Consider the following 21975-nt stretch of genomic DNA (forward strand, 5'->3'; position numbering starts at 1 on the left):
AGGTTATGGTAAGATGGAGTGCCTAGCTGTAGCTGTCAAAGCCTTAAACATAGTCAAGCCAACTGACTCAGCAGTTACCTGAAGGAGAATTCATCCCTAACAAGTAGCTGGATCTTTCCCAAGGATGTATAAACAGAGATCATTGCAGTGTTATCATAGTAAAAAATGAGAACAATGCCCCCAAATAGGGGATTACTAGGGGCTAAGTTATGGTACATTCAAATTAAGAGAATCTGCAGCCATTTTCTAAAATAAAAAATAATTTAAAAAAATATTTATCTGGGGCATCTAGCTGACTCAGTCGGAAGAGCATGTAACATTTAATCTTGGGGTCATGAGTTCAAGCCCCATGTTGGGTGTAGAGATTACTTAAAAAAGTAAATAAACCTTAAAATACATATGCGTGCACACGCACACACACACACACACATATATATACATGTATATTTATCCATCTGTGTAGTATTTATTAGTACAAAGAATTATTTCTGGATGGATATATCCCAGATGTTAACAGTGGTTGTGGCAGGACTACAGTTCACTTTTGGTCTTTTCTTAAAAACTCAGATTTTTTAAAACTTTTGTACAATTACCAAATTGTTTTTATAAAAGCATATCTGAACCACCATTTTTAAAAGATTGATGTTATAAAAGAAGCTTTAATAATCTTTCAAGTATGCCTTAAAATGAGCAGCAAGGTTTCTGAAAGATTTCTGAAGTATTCTAATAATAAAATGCTACCATTGTGTGAATATAATAGATATGTAAATTTAAAAATTTATTCTGGATATTATAAAATTCTTGATGACTTTTAAAAGTTAAAGCAGTTTAACAGTTTTTTGGGAGGGGCACCTGGGTGGCTCAGTCAGCTAAGCGTCTCTTGATTTCAGCTCAGGCCATGATCTCAGAATCATGAGATGGAGTCCTGCATTGGGCTCCATGCTCAGCGTGGAGGTAGCTTGGGATTCTCTCTCGCCTCCTCCCTCTACCCCTCCCCCACCAAAAAATTTAAAGCATTTTTTTACTAACTTTTTAATATCCCAAATTTAAAATACTTAATACTTTTGACATCTGTTATTTCTCATCAGATTAAGAAATGTACTTTTTTTTAGTACTTAGGTCTCTAAGTTATAACAGCAACACTAAGCACTAATTATTTTTTTTAGTTCAATGAACATTTATTTAATATCAGTAATAATAATAACAGTTTTTTAGCACCCACTAAATACCAGGTACTGTTTTAAATACTGCATGTATTCTTTAATCCTCTGACAACTCTAATTTAGTAGATACCACCACCGCTACTACTAAACTTTTAATGTTTGAACTCCAGCATGTACAGCCATTATTTACTTGCCGTCTCCACTTAGATTTCAATAGGCAACTCATGACGAATGTGAGCTCCTGATTATTTCCCTTTAAACATTCTTCTCCACCCACAGTCTTCCCCAGCTCAACTCATGGCAGCTCCATCCTCCCAAGGGCTCAGGTCCAAAACTTGAGGATCACCCTTAGCTCCTACATTCAGTTTTCCAACAAATCTGATGGGCTTAGTCTTTGAAACATATCCAGCATTCTACTCCTTCTCAACACCTCATGGCTACCACCCCGGTCCTGACCACCACCATCTGGCACTGGAATAATCACAGGAGTCTCTTGGCTTCCACTCTTGCTTCCTTCCCTCGAGGCTGTTTTTCACTTAGTAACCAGTGTGAGCCTTTTAAAAACATTAATCAGATCTTTTTCATTCCTCTGTCAGAACCTTCAAATTGCCCCCAGGTGGCTAGGGAAAAGTTGTAGTTCTGTGACCTACAGTGCTCTCTGTGGTTTGGGCATTACCCTCACCTAACCCCCCGACTTGGTCTCTTCCTGATCTTTTACCCTTGCTCTGCATGAGTCATACCTATTTCTTGGTTCTTTCTCAGACATGCTCCTCACCTACCACAAGGCCTTGTTTTCACTTACTGTTCCCTCCGCTTGAGGTGCTCTTGCTGTAGAGATGTCCACATGACTCACTCCCTCAGGTCATCCTCATTGCCTTGAGAGCTTCACACAAATGTCACCTTCTCAGTGAGTCCTCATCTGCCCACTCCATGCACACACTTTTTTTTATCACCCTTCCCTAACTTATTTTTCTCTTTAGCCTTGTCACTCTCTAACATATTTTACAGATTTATTGGATGAGAGCAGGTGTTTTTATCCGTGCATTCCCTCTGTCCCTAGAGTTGGAACAGTGCCTGGCACCTAGTAGATGCTTAGTATCTGTTGAATGAGCAAATCGATAGCCTTTCGCTTTACAGATGAGGACGCTGAGGCTCCCAGGGGGTAACTGACTTGCCTGCCAGTCACACACATCAGTGAGTGGCCCCAGGGTGAGTGCTCTGTCACATTGCCCCTCCATGGTCAAGGCACTGCTTGGTGTTTGTATAGAATTAAAGTCATAATAAACATGCTCTTAATTTTCCCCACTTTTTAGGAGAAAGAAATTTACTGATCTGTAAAGTCAGATTTTAAAATGGAATAAAATATGTCTGTGCTTTCATTTGGATTGGCAGGTGATTCACCCTAAAACTGATCAACAGAGATGCAGACTTCAGGAAGCTTGCAAAGATATTCTCCTCTTCAAAAATCTTGATCAGGTAACATTGGTTTTTAAAAATATTTTTGTCTTTTAGCTTTTCTCCTGTTTGTCATTTAAACAATTTTTGTCATCTTAGCCTCAGCCATATGAGGCATAAAACTTTAGATTCATCTTACTTATAAATGTTTGCATTGTGTTGCCTGTCATAACTCATAATGAGCTTTTCAGATGACTTCTGGTATTTCTCTGAATTGCTTTCGTACTTCCTCCACGAAAACAGCATCTGAGAACCATACAGTTTGGTCATGTTGAAAGGAAATGTTCAGGTTTGCATGACCCTGACTTAGTTTGGAGGGTCTGAATTTATGCTGCAGAGTAATTTGGCAGACGCTTAACCACTGTGCCACCCAGGCGCCCCTAGAACACCTTATTCTATATCTTATGATGCTGATATTTTTGAAGAGTCCAGAACAGAAGAAGAGTTACTCAGAACGAGAGGCTGCCAGTGGACAGCCCACAGGCCAGTTACAGCTAGAGTGTGTTTGGTCTGTTTTGGACATGACAATTTGAATTGTTACCTGTATTTAAACATGAGATTTCTGGCAACACTGGGCTCACATTCCATGTGAATGCGGAATGCACGTGAATAGCACTACCTTTTTAGTATTTGCCAGCTTGTACAGTATTCAACACATGGAACTGTGGAACTAAAGAGATGCTTTTAGTGGTAATCGGTTATTTTAGGTGGTACAGTCACGCTGACAGACACTAAATCACATGGAATTATGCAGCAGTAAAATTTTTCCTTGCCACGTCTTCAGTCCACATTCCTCCAAGGAGAAAGTCTTTCTTTGAGCTAAAGCTGGTTTTCGTTAGTGTCCCCTGACAGTCACTAATCTCCCTCCCTGACAGAGGGATGCTGGCCCTAGCCTGAGACCACTGTTTTGTTAGAATTTAATAGCATTGTTTTGTTTTCACTACATTCACCAGTACAGTTAGTTACCTTCTGGTTATAGCAGGTAATGATAAGTAAGCAATTGTATGTGTTGTATATAAATGTTCGAAGCAGTAGTAGCTGTCCAATAATAGATCTCAATTTTTGAGTACCTCTTGTGTGATACTTTCCTTAGGTTTTTCTTTTTTAGTCATAAAAATTAATGAGCTAGAAACTATTAAACCCTTTTTAAAATATGAATTAACTGAGGCTCGGAGAGGTTAAGTGATGTGTGTGGCTAGTCAGAGCAGTTGTTGTGCTGCTCTGTGAGGTAACTTCTAAGTCCATCCCAGCCCTTTAGAGTTGATGATCCTGTTAAGATCAACACCTATAGGAAGGTGGCATTGCATGGCTTTACAGATGACATAGTGGAGCCATCAAGGCACCTGACAGTCTGTGGGTGTGACTGGGAGAATGGGCACCATGATTTAGATACCTATGGTTGTATAAATTATGGAATGTTTTTAAAAGCAATACTGCCTCAAAAAAACCTTGGCAACTATGCTATATATATGGAGGTACAAAGCTGAATGGTCAGAGGAAAACATTTGTTTCAGGCAGCTTTAAGGATTTTGCTTGAATATGGAGAGCAATCTGATACTTGTACTTCCACTGTGTAGTCGCAAACTGAGATGAGCATAGTCATTTTTTCCCAGCAAATGTAAAAGCCATCTTTTCTCTTTGTGTGTCTACGGTGCAGGAACAACTTTCTCAAGTCCTTGATGCCATGTTTGAAAGGACAGTCAAAGTTGATGAGCATGTCATCGACCAAGGAGATGACGGAGACAACTTTTACGTCATAGAACGGTAGGAGATGGAGCTTTGCAGATGTGTGGCTGCGCTTAGTAAGATTCCTGACGCAAGGCATGTACTTTACCCTATGCTTTGTTTGGCCCAGAGAGGGCTCAGGACCAGGCATACAAGCTTCTTAAAGCTTGTCCCTCTCCTCACTCATATGTGGAATTTAAGAAACAAAACAGGATTACAGGGGAAGAGAGAAAAAAATAAAACAAGACAAATCAGAAAGGGAGACAAAGCATAAGAGACTCTTAATCATAGAAAACAAACTGAGGGTTGCTGGGAGGATGGGGTAACTGGGTGATAGACATCAAGAGAGGGCATGTGATATAATGAGCACTGGGTATTATATAAGACTGATGAATCACTGACCTCTGCTTCTGAAACCATAATACATTATATGTTAATTACTTGAATTTAAATAAAAATAAAAAATTTTAAAATCGGGGGAAAGAGTTGGGTGCTTAACTGACTGAGCCACCCAGGCGCCCCAAGAACTTCTCTTAATAAAAAGACATCATGAAAGGGAAAAAAAAGGAAAAAAAAAGCTTGTCCCTGCCCCTCTATCTACTGCCATCCTGAGGCCTCAGTACAATCCATATTTGGGTTGCCGTTATCAATACTAAACAGTAAGATATGCAAGATGTGCTTTATAAACGTGCTATTTGCAGTGTTCAAGTGAATTGATTTCATAAAGAAGCCATTTTGCTATGTTGTCATCTGGATCTTTTGGTCCCAGCCTAATTTTACACATGAATACACTGCCTCAATTTCCATGTCCCTGGCCCCTTCTGGCTCTGTTCCAGGTATAAGCCATGTTGGGAGGCATGACATGTGTGGGTTTGACCTGCTGGCCTTAGTGTGTCGTCAGCTGTTAATATCATCTCGGGGGCTGCTTCTGACCCCCTCTCAGACCTGAAAGGAACCACCCTCACCAGATTATCTCCTATAGAATGCCTAGAAATGGTGTCACTGGTAAAAGGGTCTCTTTAAGGAATTGTTTATATGTTGTTAATTATCTTGCAGAAACATTGACGCGTTTAAGTTTACCTCAGTGGTGTATTGAGAGTGCCTGTTTCTCTAGATGTTTGTCAGTTCTGAGTATTATTCTTTAGCAGTCATTACCAGTCAATAGGTAGAGTGTTGTAACTTTTGGTTTCTTTATTTTAATCAGTTCTATAACCTAGTTTTCAACAAACTACAAAAGAAGACCCATGCAGTCATTTCAATCCCTTCAGGAAAAGCATTTGACAAAATTCAACTCCTTTTCAATGTAAAAACTCTCAGCAAACTAGGAATAGATGTGGTTTTACACCAGTCAGATTAAAGGAATTTTTTTTAAAAACCTACGGCCAACATCATAGTTAATGATGAAAGAGTGACTGTTTTGCCCTTAAGATCAAGAACAAGACAGTGATATCTGCTCTCATTACTTCTATTCAGTATTATACTGTACGTCCTAGCCAATGCAATGAGGCAATGAAAAAAGGAGAAGAAAAAGAGGAAGGAAGGGAGGGCTTATAGATTACAAAAGAAAAAGTGAGACTGTCTTTGTTTGCTGATGACATGATCCTCCCTAGAAAATCCCAAGCTACAAAAAAGCTGCTAGAACTGATAAGTGAGTTTAGCAAGGTCACAGACTACAAAGTCAGAATGCAAAAATCTATCGTATTTCTGTATACTAGCGAAAATCTTTTGGAAGTTGCCTATTTTATATCATATGTAGCTTCTATTTCTGTACCACCTGCCAGGTCTAAATTTTTTTTGTTAGAAATAATAAATGAAATTATTTCTTGTTATACTTCCAGGGGAACCTATGATATTTTAGTAACAAAAGATAATCAGACTCGCTCTGTCGGTCAGTATGACAACCGTGGCAGCTTTGGAGAACTTGCTCTGATGTACAACACCCCGAGAGCTGCAACCATTGTCGCCACTTCCGAAGGCTCCCTCTGGGGACTGGTGAGTTAGAGAAATGATTCTTCTAGTGTGTCATAGTGTTAATTCCCCTTACTTCGGGGTTTCCTATCCTTGGGCTGTTGGTTCACACTATATTTTATAGCTAGTTCTCTGAAAGACATTATGAAACATCTTGTACCAGTGTGTTTTTCCATTTCTCTAAAATGATTTGTCAACAAACCATTTACTCCAAATTGCAGGGAAAAGACTGGGTCTTATCACCTTGTAGTCATGTCAGTTCTTATTACGCTTTCTGTTTATGTTTTTATCAGACAGGTAGAGACAAAGGGGATAATTTTCTATACAAGAGGCAGCCTAGAAAAATAATTATCATGGAAAGCTCTGCCAACAGTGTTTTCCATTTCTAGCTGTCCCAGAATGAACTTTTGTCCATGGCCAGCCATCCACTTGTGCACTGGTCCATGCCAATATCCAATAGGTTTAGATGACTAGAAAGGCTGATGGCCATATTCTGGGAAAGAGAACTTTCCTAGAGTGTCTATGACACAGCACTGCTGTGATCCCTATCCTCTGTTATCCATGGTCCACTTTGCTTCCTTCAGCATCAAGCCTTCAGAATCTGTAACTGTCTTCCTTCTTAAACAAATAATTATCCTCTTGTACAAATCCCAAATTTCACTTTTAAGATATTGACATCTGTGATAATTTGTTTCTATTCACTTTACAAGCAGAATTAAATGTATACCATAGCATTATCGATATAGTTCCTCAAATGAAGTCACATTTTAAAGACATAACAGAGCACTTTCCTGTAATATATTGATGTAGAACTAAGAATGTCTTGAGAAATGAGAGATATAATGGCTTAAGAATAGATCACACACTTGGGGACCTAGTGGTTGAAAAACTCAAGGATAGGGGGGCCTGGGTGACTCAGTTGTTAAGCATCTGCCTTCGGCTCAGGGCGTGATCCCGGAGTCCTGGGATTGAGCCCTGTGTCGGGCTCCACCTCTGGGAGCCTGATTCTTCCTCTCCCACTCCCCCTGCTTGTGTTCCCCCTCTCGCTGGTTGTCTCTATCTCTGTCAAATAAATAAATAAAATCTTAAAAACAAAAACAAAACGAAACAAATAAAAAACTCAAGGATAGGGGCTCCTGGGTGGCTCAGTTGGTTGAGCATCCGACTCTTGATTTTGGCTCAGGTCATGATCTCAGGGCTGTGCACGCCTTGCTTAAGATTCTCTCTCTCCCTCTGCCCCCCGCTTGCATGCTCACTTGCTTTCCATCTCTCTCTCTCTTAAAAAAAAAAAAAAAAAAAAAAAAAAGAAAGAAAACCTCAAGGATAGCTCATAGATCAATAAGTAATGGGGGAAATAAACTCAGTTTTAAAATGTACTGATGCCAGGGCACCTGGCTGGCTCAGTCAGTAGAGCATATGACTCTTGATCTCAAGGTTGTGAGTTTGAGCCCCACATTGGGTATGGAGTCAACTTAAAAAAAAAAGTATTGATGACAACTACTGGTCCAGGTCAAGGTGAAATAGCCCCATTCCTCACTAGTTTCCTCTCTTAAAACTATAGAAGTCCAGATAACATACAATAAACAAACTTAGGAAGACCCTGGAAGATGGAAAGGAGAAAGTGGAATGGCTAGGGATCTTGGGACTTAAAGAAGGACAAGAGAGTGAGTCCCAGATGGTGTTCTGGAAAAGCCTACAACCTAGATCCACCAACCAAGTACATACAAAAACAAACCCAAGAAAAGCCTGACCCCTTTAGCTAAAGGACCAGGAAAAGGTCAGCCTAGCAAAACAGATAATATCACCCTATTCCAGCCAAATACCAGAGGAAAAACTGCTTCTTCCTCCCCACAGCGTCACTGGGGCTAGCAGCAAGCTGAACTTACAGCCTCACCGAGCAGCAAAGAGGCAAAATGAGATGATATGTAGTGTCACTAGTTGGCGTTCCACTTTCCCTGCCACGGTTGTGTCAGTTGAGTCCAGAGGGGAGCAGAGCATTCACTTCCACGTGTACTTGCACACCATACCTAGTAGAGTGCCTGCAAAAGAAGATTAAATTGGATACATAATTTCACAACATAATACCCCAAATGTCAGAGAGACAATAGAAAACCACTTATTGGGGTGCCTGGGTGGCTCAGTCGGTTAAGGGCTGCCTTTGGCTCAGGTCATGATCCCGGGGTCCTGGGATGGAGCCCCATATCAGGCTCCCTGCTCAGTGGGAGCCTACTTCTCCCTCTCCCTCTGCCCTCCCCGCCCCCTGCTCATGCTCTCTCTTGCTCACTCACTCTCAAATAGATAAATAAAATCTTTAAAAAAAGAAAAAGAAAAAGAGGGGCGCCTGGGTGTCTCAGTTGTTAAGCGTCTGCCTTCGGCTCAGGGCGTGATCCCGGAGTCCTGGGATCGAGCCCCACGTCAGGCTTCTCCTCTGGGAGCCTGCTTCTTCCTCTCCCACTCCGCCTGCTTGTGTTCCCTCTCTTGCTGGCTGTCTCTATATCTGTCAAATGAATAAATAAAATCTTTTAAAAAAATTTTTTAAATAAATAAAGAAAAAGAAAAAGAAAGAAGAACACTTGTTATACGTAGAACAGGGAAATTCTCAACCTGAGTGAGAAAAGACAATCAACAGATGCCAATACCAAGATGACAAAGATATTGCAATTAACTGACAAGGATTTAAAGCAGTTATCATATAATCAATAATATAAGCCATCAACAAGCAATTATGGACACACTTGAAAAAGATGAAGAAAAAATAGAAGGTCTCAATGGAGAAATAGAAGATAGAAAGAAGATCCAAATGGAAAATTTTAGAACTGAAAAATAAAATGACCAAAATAAAAACTTACTGAATGGGCTCAAGAGCAGAATGAATATGAGAGAGGAAAAATATCTGTGAACTTGAAGGTAGAAAAATAGAGATTACCCGGTCTGGACAACAGAAAGAAAACAAACTGAAATGAAGTGAACAGAGTGTGTGGGATAATAACAAAAGATATAATATTTGTATCAATAGAATCCTAGAAGGAGAGGGGAAAGAGTATAGAACTAAAAGATTCTTCAAAGAAATAATAGTTGAAAACTTCCCAAAATTGGATGAAACAATAAACCTACAGATTAAAAAAAGACTGAGTGAACTCCAAATTGTATAAACACAAAGAAATCTATGCCAAGAGAGAAAAAAATGCATTACCTGTAAGGGAACAACAGTTTGAATGATACCAGATTTCCTGGCCATGGAGGCCAGAAGGAAGTGGCACAGCATTTTTCAGTGTTGAAAAAAAAAAACTATCGGCTCACTCTATGCCTAGTGAGAATATCCTGCAGGAATGAAGATATGTTCATATCAAAGAAAACTAAGAGACTTTGTTACCAGCAGGACTACTTCGAAAAAATGGCAAAAGGAAGTTCTTCAAACAGAAAGGAAGTGATAAAAGAAGGACATTTGGAACATGAAGAAGGAAGAAAGAACAACAGAAAAAGCAAAATATGGGGAGATATAAAAGGCTATCCTTTTGAATTTTCTAAATCTAAAAAATTTCTAAATTTTCTAAATTAGATGCTTAAAGCAAAATTATTGTCTGATGTGGTTCTCAGGGTATATAGAGGAAATATTTAAGACAATGATAGTCTAAAGATGGGGAGGGTAAAGGGGCCAAAAGGGAAGTAAAGGTTCTACACTTTATTCCAACTACTAAAACGTTGACATCAGTAGATCATGATAAATTACATATATAAATATAACACCTAGAGCAACCAATAAAATAATCGGTACAAAGGGATGTATTCAAAAGCTCTATAAATCAAAATTCTAAAAAGTGTTCAAGTAAACCATAGGAATACAGGAAAATGAAATGAAGGGACAAAAAACAGAGGAATAGCAGAAAACATATAGTAAAGTGGTAGACTTAAGCCCTAATGTATGAATAATTACTGTAAATATAATGATCTAATTATACCAACTAAATGACAGAGACAAGTCACATAGATTTTTTTGATGACCTAACTCTATTCTGTCTGCACCAGCCTCACTCAAACATAATGATATAGGTAGGTTGAAAGTAAAAAGATAGAATTATATATATACCATGCAAACATAAACCAGAAGAAAGCAGGAGTAATTGTATTGATATCAGATTAGATAGACTTCATAGCAAAGAAAGTTACCAGGGACAAAGAGGAACATTACATAATAATGAAGGGGTTAATCTACTAAGAAGACATAGCAGCTCTAAGTATGTATACAGCAAACAACAGAGCTTCAAAGTCCTCCCTGCTTTGGCCTCACAAGGCATTTCTGAGGCCTTGGAAGGTACAAAAAGTCAGGCTGTAGAGGACCCTCTGGGAGTCACTTTCCTGGAGGTGGTACTAAAGCTTTTGAGAGGGTTTGAGCTATAAAGCGCATGAACAAAGCAGGAGAAAAGCAGAGGCCAGAAGGGCATCTTGATAGGATGTGAAGCAAAAACTGATAGAACTGAAAGGAGAAATAGACAAATCCACAGTTATAGTTGCAGACTTTAACACTTCTCTCTCAAGAGTTGGTGGAACAATTAGAAAACCAGGAAGGATATAGAAGAACTTAACCACACCATCAGCCAAAAAGATCTAATTGAAATTTATAGAACACTCCATACAACAACAGTAGAGTACCCATTCTTTTTAAGCCCATGGAACATTCACCAAGATAGACCATATCCTGGCATATAAAATGAAGCTTAACACATTTAAAAGAATTGAAATCAGACAGCGTATTCTCTAACCACAATGGAATAAATCCAGAAATCAGTAACAGGTAACAGGAAAATCTCCAAACACTTGGAAATTAAATAGCACATCCCTTAAGAATCTCTAAGTCAAAGAGAAAGTTGCAATAGAATTTTTTTTTTTAAACAAACTGAACTGTAAAACCACCTGGCCCATGGTTGGGGTCTGAGAATTCAATAGATGGACATGAGAGAGGCAGTGCCCTTGGAGTCTGGCAAAAGGTAGGGGCTTACGGAATGGGACACCTGCGCCTCCATGGTTGTGGTGCTACTATCACCATTCTCTTCCTGAAGCTCCCTCTCCTGAGATCCCTGCCTTGTCTTTCTGCTTCCTAGCCTTACCTTTTGCAGTCTTTTCTTCCTTTCCCTACTGTCCTTAAGCATCCTATCAAGATGCCCTTCTGGCCTCTGCTTTTCTCCTGCTTTGTTCATGCGCTTTATAGCCCAAACCCCCTCAAAAGCTTTAGTACCACCTCCAGGAAAGTGACTCCCAGAGGGTCCTCTACAGCCTGACTTTTTGTACCTTCCAAGGCCTCAGAAATGCCTTGTGAGGCCAAAGCAGGGAGGACTTGGTGTTGTCACTTGAGTTTCTGCAAATTTCTCTGCATTCCTGCTCTTCCTGGGGGCATCTGCCACCATGACCACTGCACTCAGTCTCTGCTCCCATTCTCTCTTGCAAAAGTGAAAGTCAATAGAAATTTTCTTAGGAAACACTTGCAATCAGGGGAAGGCACAGTATTCCTTTTCTCTTTTGAACTTCAGGCTTGACTCTAAACATTTGCTGCCTGAAGGAGCCACTATTTCACAGTGGGCGTTTCCTCTTCACAGCTCCATTGGAAGCTCCCCGAAAGCTGGGGTAATGTCTGATGCTTTTGCACACTATCCACAGCCACAGGAGCCAGGTGGGCACAGCGCGAGAGCTCCGGGAAGGGTGGAAGTATGTGTAGAAAGGGTTGGAATGCAAATAAATAAGCCATTTTGAGAGATACCAGTTTTCTCTTCATCTAGAAATAGTTTGATATTGCAATTGTAGCAATCTTTGTACCATTGTAGAGGGATTTTAAAAATATAAATATGTATTTTTTAATAATATTTTTTATTATGTTATGTTAGTCACCATACAGTACATCCCTAGTTTTTGATGTAATGTTCCATGATTCATTACTTGCGTATAACACCCAGTGCACCATGCAATACGTGCCCTCCTTAATACCCATCACTGGCCTATCCCGATCTTCCACCCCCCTCCCCTCTAAAGCCCTCAATTTGTTTCCCAGAGTCCATAGTCTCTCATGGTTCATTCCGCCTTCTTTTTACCCCCCCTTCCTTCTTCCCTTTCTTCTCCTACCGATCTTCCTACTTCTTATGTACCATAAATGAGTGAAACCATATGATAATTGTCTTTCTCTGCTTGACTTATTTCACTTAGCATTATCTCCTCCAGTCCCGTCCATGTTGCTGCAAATGTTGTGAAATCGTTCTTTTTGATGGCTGAGTAATATTCCATTGTATATATGGACCACAGCTTCTTAATCACTCTCTGACTGCTCTAATGGGCCGCATGATTTGCTACTACTTTTTTAAAGTCCAAGGTTAGCGATGTATCATTTAAAATGTGACTGTTACACTTTGGAATATTATTCCATTATCTTTAGAAAATTCAATTTCTACCTGTTTTCTGGGCCAATCTCGGCATGAGTGCTATGGAAAGAGGACAGTCAAAGGTTATTATTAAAATATTAAAAATATTTTTAATCCGAGATGCCCTTCAACAGATGACTGGATTAAAAATATTTTTTGGTAATGGTTACTCAAATAGAAGGAAGAGGACTTTATAATTCCCATTTTTTCACTTTTGACAGTCCTCTTTCCATAGCACTCATGTCTAGATTGGCCCAGAAAACAGGTAGAAATTGAATTCTAAAGATAATAGAATAATATTCCAAAGTGTAACAGTCACATTTTAAATGATACATCGCTAACCTTGGACTTTAAAAAAGTAGTAGCAAATCATGCGGCCCATTAGAGCAGTCAGAGAGTGAATGGTTCTTTTCAAGCAGACAGATGGAGAAGAAATGCAGCAGAATCGGGCTCTATGCTGAAGAGCAGACGATTTGTACAGCAGTTCAGAGGGAGGTTTGGAGTCTGCCATAGCTCGTACTAGGGGAATAGGGTGTAGTAAGTGACTCTCTTGTAAGGCAGATGAAACATGGTATGGGATAGGGGCTGGGAATTCTGTAGCTAATGGAATGTGAGCCAATGAAACTCATCTGTAGCTAATGGAATATGAGCCAATGAAACCCATCTAGACATCTCAATTCGTTGTCTTCTATGTGATTTCTCTACCCCACTACTGCCCCATCATAGGGAATACTTAGAGTTAAACATGTCCTTACCTTGCTATGTTTCGTTTTGCCAGCCTTGAGGATTTCATTATGTGCTTTCAAAGGAAACAAACAAACAAACAAACAAACACCTTTCCACTCCTGACAGCCTGAGGTGGACAAAAGGTATAATTAACTTAGATACAAGAAACCTAAAACTAAGCAATTAACATTCTCCTGGCTCTGTGTCCCTCCCCACACGTATGTACACATATTTGAGAGGGACCTGACGGTAGCTCTGGTTAGCTATCTCCTGATCTGAATCCATGACTTGCTGGGGTCAAGGGACCTTTCACATTCCTGCCTTCCATCTTGAGTTTCCTCCTCTCTCTTTCCATTTATTTAAATCCTCCCCCTCTTTCAGGTCCCCTCCCAAATTTATAGTTTTTGAATTTTATAGACTTATATATTTATGTAATATATATACACACGTATTTGTATATACAAAATCACACACACACACACACACACACACACACACACACACACACACATTTTTGTTTTTTTAGGTAGGCTCCACACCCAGTGTGGAGCGCAACATGGGGCTTGAGCTCATGACCCTGAGATCAAGACCTGAGCTGAGATCAAGAGTTGGACGCTTAATCAACTAAGCCACCCAGGCGCGCCGCCAAAATTTGTATTTTTACAACAAAAATATCCTTGATCACTCCAGCCTACTGTGATCTCTCTCTCCCTCCTCAGAATTCCTGTGGCTCTTCTCTTGTCTTTATCGTTCACCTAGCACATTTCATATGCTGTCTTGGACTATAGATTTTTTTATTCCCAGATATTTTGTATTGTCTCCCCATTGAGACTGTAAAGTCCGTCAGGGCAAGAGCCCTCTCATTGTTTTATCTCTTTTTTTCAAAGGTGCATGTTTTCACATTGAACAGTGGCTGTGAGCTTGCAAGTGTTTGGGAGTTTTGTATTTTGTATTCTGCTTATGACCCATAGGTGGCAGTCATGGAGTGCTAGAGAGCAAGCAGTTACACGGGGGACATCTGTCTGACACAGGCTAACAGTCTTTCTCTTCCAGTGATGACTCAGATTAAAATGTCATTAAACACTCAGTTGGCCCAGTACATTCCATAGTCCTCTAATTTTTGCTGTCATCCAGTTAATTAAACCATAGGTGTTCTGTCACAGAGGCATTTACCGGAATTTTCTTGTTCTTTCTTGTAGGACCGTATGACTTTTAGAAGAATCATAGTGAAAAACAATGCAAAAAAGAGAAGGATGTTTGAATCATTTATTGAATCTGTGCCCCTCCTTAAATCACTAGAGGTAAAGTGTGTTTGAATAAGAGTCTGTTTATGGAGATTTAAGATTTAAAACTAATCTATTAAATTTTCAAATTGGACTATTCTAACCCGTTTCTGTGTTGTTTAGGTATTATTTGTGACTTTCAATTGAGGTCTTTTCCTTGTAGTTTATGGGTATGTCCATTGTTCCAGGTGTCAGAACGAATGAAGATTGTGGATGTAATAGGAGAGAAGGTCTATAAGGACGGAGAGCGCATAATCACGCAGGTGAGCAGGTCCCCGTGCAGCTTCTTTCCTGCGAGTCCCCTCCTGAAGGACTAGTGCATTCCTTGTCCTCTCCCTTTGGGAGCTCCTGTTGCCAGCTACTAGAGCACATCTCCTGCAGAGTCCTCTGAAGCCCACTGATGTTCATTTCGTGGACACATGCACATCTCTTGCCTCCATTCCCCTTTCGCTGGTTTCTGGTATTTGTTCTTTTGGACATCATTCTCTTTTGACCCTTGAGTAAGCTTCATCCATTAGTGCTAAAGCCTGGAGAAGGTTGAAGGGTTGTGCCCTTTACCTTCTATATTTGGCACGAAGGTGCCCTCTTAGCTAATCCAACATAAGCCAGTCTCTTCAGTCTTCAGTGATTGACCAGATTTGTAAGTTGTCTTTAATGTTTCCTTTGTGCCTTTCTCTCATGTTATTTTTGGGTGCTGTAAGGATCACCACACAGTGGCCTGGGTCATTGTGATGAGTATTGTGTAATAATTTTCCTTGTCTACTATGTTTGCATCTTTAATTATATGTGAAAACTTCCAGGTGTAAACTTCTCTGCCTGTGATTCTGGCAAGAACACTGGCAAGATATCTGGTTGGTCTGGGTTTGGTAATGTTCCCATCATGAACCCAGAGCTGGGGCTGGGAGGAGGAAAGGCTCAGATTGGTCAAACCTAAATCCTGAGCCCATCCCTGGGGCCAGTGGGTAGAGTTGGCCCAACCAGCCTACAAGGACTAATCAGGCTTATTGTCACAGAAGGAGAGAGAGAAACTCCCAGAGAAAAGGGACTAAAAAAACAACTATGTCTGAGTGGCATCTCCAAATGCCTTTGTTTTCTAGGTACCCCTACTGTTAATAATTCCTTCAGTTAAAAATTGGTTTACTTCTCTATAGACATTAAGATACACAGGTAGGACTAGATAAAGCACTGTAATGAAGGAACACATGACTGTCAGTGAGAATGTAGGAAAGGAAGTATTCCGTATGGTTCTGTGAGGGAAATACCATTTGGGCTGGGCTTAGAATAAGTGCAGCTTCAGCAGTTGAAGTCAGGGAAAGGTCTTTCCGGACAAAAGAACAACATGAGCAAGGGCCTGTGGGTGTGAGCTGTGTTCCAGGGCAGGTGTTCTGGTCTGTTAAGAATGTGGGGCTGAATTGCAGAAATGGGAACATGTTGACAGGTCAGATTTGCTTCTGAACCTGAGGTGCTATAATTTACTCCCAAAGGACCTCTAGTTCATTCTGAAAGCCCCAGGCCTTCAGGAGGTATATGAGAAGGTATGAGAAGCTGCAGTGTTTTCTGGAGTGTCTGCCTTCTTGAAGATAGGAGTGCTGGGTGGCTCCCCAGAATGGGCAAGAATTAAGATGATCTCAGCTAATTCTAGACCCGTTTTGGCACTGTCTCTAGACAAGGGTCTCCAGGTGAGGTCCCAGGAACAGCAGCATCAGCGTCATCTGGGAATTTGATAGGAATTATTAGAAATGCAAGTTCTTGGGAGTCAGAAACTGTGCTTTATGTTGGTCTGTTTTGGTCAGCTTTGTTACAGTATATTTTACATATAATAAAATCACCAAGTGTACAATTCTGGAGTTTTATAGCCATCCCTACAGTCATAGAATCGTAGTATAGGGCATTTCCATCACCCCAGGAAGTTCCCTCATTTATAGTTTTAGTGAATTCACTGCTCCACCCACTTATTCTTGGAAACTCCTGATTTGCTTTTTAACACTACAGAAATTCCTTTTCTAGAATTTCAGATAAATGAAATCGTATAACAGGTTGTCTTTCGTGTCTGACTTATTTCTCTTAGGCTAATGTTTTTGAGATTTTTTCATGTTGAATGTGTCAGCAGATAGTTCCTTTTTATTACTGAGTAGTATTTCACTGTATGGATGTACCATAATTTGTCTTTCCATTCACCCGTTGAGGGACATTTGAGGTCTTTCCAGTTTGGGACAGTTATGAATAAAGCTGCAATGAACATTCTTATACAAGTCTTTGTGTGGACATATGTTTTTATGGAATTGCTGAGTCATGTGGTATATGTATGTCTAAAAAAACTGCCAAACTGTTCTTAAAAATGGCTCTACCATTTTGCATTCCCCCAGCAATGGAGTAGAATTCCAGTTGTTCCACATCCTCATCAACATTTAGTATCAACAGTCATTTTAATTTTAACAATTCTAGTGGGTAATTCATTTTGAAGTGGTAATTCATTTTGGTTTTAATTTGCATTTGCCCAAAGTCTAACAATGTTGAGCATCTTTTTCCTGTGACTACTTGCCATCCATATGTTTTTTTGATGAAGTTTCTGCAAATCTTTTGCCCTATTTACAATTAGGTAGTTTGGTTTCTTATTATTGAGTTGTAAGCGTTCTTTATGTGTTCTGACTACAAATCATTTATCAGACAAATGATTGGCAAATATTTCTCCCAATCTGTGGCTGTGGCTTGTCTCTTCATTTCCTTTTCTTTTTTTATTTTTTAAAAGATTTTATTTTATTTGAGAGAGAGAGAGAGCGAACAAGAAAGAGCACGAGCAGGGGGAGGGGTAGAGGGAAAAGCAGACTCCCTGCTGAGCAGGGAGCCTGACACAGGCCTTGATCCCAGGACTCTGGGATCATGAGCTGAGCCAAAGGCAGACTCTTAACCGGTTGAGCCACCCAGGTGACCCATTTTCTTTTCTTTTTTAAATTCTTTTTTCTTTCCAAACTTTTATTTAAATTCTGGTTAGTTAACACACAGTGTAATATTGGCTTCAGGAGTAGAACTCAGTGATTCATCACTGACATATAACACCCAGTGCTCATCATAACAAGTACCTTCCTTAGTCCTCATTACCCATCTAGCCTTTCCCCATCCACCTCCCTTGCCCCTTCACCTTCTTAATGGTAGTTTTTAAAAAGCAAAAGTTTTTAATTTTGAAGAATCTAGTTTATAATTTTTTTCTCTTGTGATTCATTCTTCTCAGGCCCTATTTAAAAAAATCTTTGCAAGGTCAATAAGACTTTCTCCTGTGTTTACCTCTAGGCCAGCACCATTAAATAAATATCATGTAAGACACATATGTAATTTAAAATTTTTTAACAGCCAAAATTTCTTTAAAAGGTGAACTTAATTCTAATAATATGATTTTTGTAACCTAATATCTTCAAATAATACCATTTCAACATCTAAGTGGTATAAAAATTCAATGATGAAATATTTTACCTTTTTTTTGGTACTCAGTCTTCAAAATTTAATGTGTAATTTATACTTACAGCACATCTAAATCTATAGAAGCCACATTTCAAGTGCTCAGTAGCCACATGCTACTGTATTGAGCAGGGCAGTTGTAGATATTTCAGAGTTTTAACTCATACATTTAGATCTGTGATCCCTTTTTTTTTTTTAGAGTAGGCTCCATGTCCAACATGGGGCTTGAACTCATGACCCTGAGATCAAGAGTCACATGCTCTACTGACTGAGCCAGTCAGGCACACTCCTGATCTGTGTTCCATTTTGAGTTAATTTTTGTACAAGGTGTAAAGTTTTTTATAGGGTTTTGCATATGGATGTCCAATTGTTCCAGCATCATTTGTTGAAAAGATTATCCTATCCCATTGCCTTGACAGTTGTATTGAAAAATATTTGGGGTCTATTTCTGGTCTCTGTTTTGTTCCATTGAATACTGCACTATCTTGATTATAAAAGCTTTTTCTACTAAGTCATAAAATCAGGTAGTTTAAGCCTTCCAAATTTTTTATTCTTTTTCATAATTATTTTGGCTGTTCTGTGCTCTTTGCATTTCTGTATATATTTTAGAACCAACTTAACAATTTCTACCAAAAAACCTGCTGAGATTTTTTTTTTAATTGGGAATATGTTGAATCTATGGATCAATTTAGAGAGAAATTGACATTGTAACAATAATGAGTGTTTTGTGTCAGTCTCAGGCTGTCAGTAGTGATGCTATCAGCTAGGAATGCCTGGGGCACGCACCTACGTCTAGCAAGCCCCCACAGACATTTCTCCAGAGCCAGTGTTATAGCTGGACCAGCCCTTGTGGTTCTTATTATGACTGCAAGACTTACCACAGCAACAACCATGAAGGAACTTTGAAGAAGCAGGTTTATTACTCACAGATCTCGGAGGGTCCATGGCACATCCAGAGCCACACAGTGAGGTCACAGGGTGGGGTGGGGGACCTGGAATTCTGTCTTTTTTTTTTTAAGATTTTATTTATTTATTTGACAGAGAGAGATAGCCAGCGAGAGAGGGAACACAAGCAGGGGGAGTGGGAGAGGAAGAAGCAGGCTCCCAGCGGAGGAGCCTGACGTGGGGCTCGATCCCAGAACACTGGGATCACACCCTGAGCTGAAGGCAGCCACTTAACGACTGAGCCACCCAGGCGCCCCCTGGAATTCTGTCTTTTGTGGGGGGTGAGGGTGGGGTGTCCAGGGTTTGGCAGGTTAACTCTTTTATTGGTGAATTTAAAACATAAGAGCAAGAATTAGGTTGTGGGAAGAGAAAAGTGGGGTCACTCAAGTGGTCAGTTTTCTACATTTCCCAGGGCTTTATAAAAGGGAAACTTCATAGGTGGGAGCAGCCTCGCTTTTTATCTAGGTGTGTAGCTAGCAATATGTTTATTCAAGATGGGTGTCTTTAAAATGGTTGCCTCAATAATCAAAAGCTTGATGTCAGTCACATTACAACCAAAAAACCTTATTGTCAGATAAGTACACTACAGTGAGTTTGTTCATGAACATAGTATATCTATATATTTTTTTAAATTTTTCTATATATTTTAATTTTCCTCTGTAATATTTTATACTTTTCAGGTCTTTATACTTTTTTATACTTTTATATACTTTTTATATACTTTTATTTATATTTTTCTCTCTATATATATTTTTAAAGGTTTTATTTATTTGACAGAGAGATAGCCAGTGAGAGAGGGAACACAGCAGGGGAGTGGGAGAGGAAGAAGCAGGCTCCCAGCGGAGGACCCCGATGTGGGACTCGATCCCAGAACGCCGGGATCATGCCCTGAGCCCAAGGCAGACGCTTAACGACTGCGCTACCCAGGCGCCCCATATATTTTTCTATATATTTTAATTTTCCTCTGTAACATTTTATAGTTTTCAAGTCTTACACATCTGTTAAATTTATACCTGGATATTTCATACTTTTAACATTATTCTAAGTGGTTTTCCTTTTTTCAATTTGTAATTATTTATTGCTAGTGTATAAAAATACAATTGAATTTTGCGTATTGATTCTGCATATTGATTGCTAACCTCACTGATTTTAGTACCTTTTTTTTAGCTTCCTTGGGATTTTCTGTATAGATGATTATTTTATCTATGAATAAAGACAGTTTTCCTTCTGTATACCTTTTTTAAAATTTTTAATTAATTAATTAATTTGCCTTATTGCATTGGCTGGGTCCTCCAGTACAATATTGAATAGAAATGCTGAGAACAGACATCTTTGTCTTGTTATTGATCTTGTTACTGATCTTAGGAAGAAAGCATTTAATTGTTCATCATTAAGTATAATGTAAACTGTAAGCTTCTTTATAAATGCCCTTAATCAGGTTAGGAAAATCCCTTCTCTACCTAGTTTTCTCAGTTTTTATCATGAAAAGATGTTGAATTTTTTCAGATGCTTTTGCTGTTTTTGTTTTTTTTTTTTTTGAGGTGCTCATGTGGGTTTTCTTTTTTAGTTAGTAAATATGAATTACATTGCTTGACTTTTTTTAACATTGAATTTTGAATATTAAACCAAGCTTGCATCCTGGAGTGAGCCCTACTTGGTCACGATATATTATCCTTTGTATTTATTACTGGATTTAATTTGCTAAAGTTTTGTAAATTTTTTTTATTTGAAGATCTAATTGACTTTATTAACTAATTGTGAATTAGGCAGCATCCCATCTAGCATGTAGTGGGTAACTCCCTTGTTAAGGATTTCATAAAGGATATTGGTCTGTAGTTTTCTCTCCTTGTGATGTCTTTGGTTTTGGTATCAAAAACACCTCCAGATGATTTTAGTGTTTGCTAAAGTTTGATAACCACTGCTATAGACTACTCCAAGACTTGGTAATGCCCTTGCATTAAGAATACTTGGTGGAAATGTTTGAGAAGCACTTTCAAAGATTTTTGAGAGGAAGGATGACACTATGAGAGTCGTCTTCTCAAAACATAGTTCTGGCATCAGTGAAAAATGAATTAGCTTCAGCCTCATTGAGTGATCAGGAAATGCAAATTAAAAACCACAGTGAGAACTATTTTCATACCTATTAGCTTGCCAAAAAGTAGGACTCTGACAATTCCAAGATGTAGTAGGAAGTTTTATTCACTTAGCTGAACACCTTTTGAGAGAAATTTATTCTTATCCTTTAAAGCTGAATTTATTCTATAATCCAGAAATTTATTTTCTAGATATTTTCAGAGAAATACCCTTACACCTCAGAAGCTGTTCCACCTTCATGAGTTCCTTCCGAGTCACAGCCCTCCTACCTCTGGGTCTCTGGGATCATGACCTGAGCCGAAGGCAGGTGCTTAACCAACTGAGCCACCCAGGCACCCCCCAAAAGTAGACAGTTTTCAACTGATACTGTCATCATTCATGGTTTTATTTTAAATTTTTCTTCTTAAATTGTTTGTGAACTATGATAATCCTTTCTGGTGATATAATAGCAAATTAGTAAAATTAAAAGGATCAGAGATGGTCCTGCCTCTGGTCCAGAGAAAGAGAAGAGCTTTTACCTAGGCAAGCCTCCTTATTCCACATGGTCTTGGTAATATTCCTCCCCATCTCCTCTCAATCTTGAATCCACCAGCTATTCCCCCTACCTCCTATGGCAAAGTTATTTATCTTCTGATCTTCCAAGGAAACTCATCTGTAAAATGGGATAGCAGTAGTACTGACTTTATTGACTTCTTGGGTGATCGTGTGAGGCAGTGCACATGCAGTGCTCACCAGAGTGCCTGCTGGGAGCGAGCACAC

General features: G+C 39.3%; 1 protein-coding gene across 1 annotated transcript in view; it reads left to right on the forward strand.

The window, feature by feature from the left end:
* The window catches only part of PRKAR2A (protein kinase cAMP-dependent type II regulatory subunit alpha), a 90952-nt gene that overhangs the window by 60046 nt on the left and 8931 nt on the right, over window positions 1-21975 (forward strand). The window contains exons 4-8 of the mRNA XM_045778886.2: window positions 2556-2639; window positions 4276-4382; window positions 6182-6335; window positions 14641-14742; window positions 14913-14987. Of these exons, the coding sequence (XP_045634842.2) occupies window positions 2556-2639; window positions 4276-4382; window positions 6182-6335; window positions 14641-14742; window positions 14913-14987 (522 nt within the window). The remainder of the gene's footprint in view (window positions 1-2555; window positions 2640-4275; window positions 4383-6181; window positions 6336-14640; window positions 14743-14912; window positions 14988-21975) is intronic.

This window comes from Ursus americanus, chromosome 14 (genome assembly GCF_024610735.1).
Source record: "Ursus americanus isolate L20-20 chromosome 14, mUrsAme1.1.p, whole genome shotgun sequence".
Classification (NCBI taxonomy): domain Eukaryota; kingdom Metazoa; phylum Chordata; class Mammalia; order Carnivora; family Ursidae; genus Ursus; species Ursus americanus.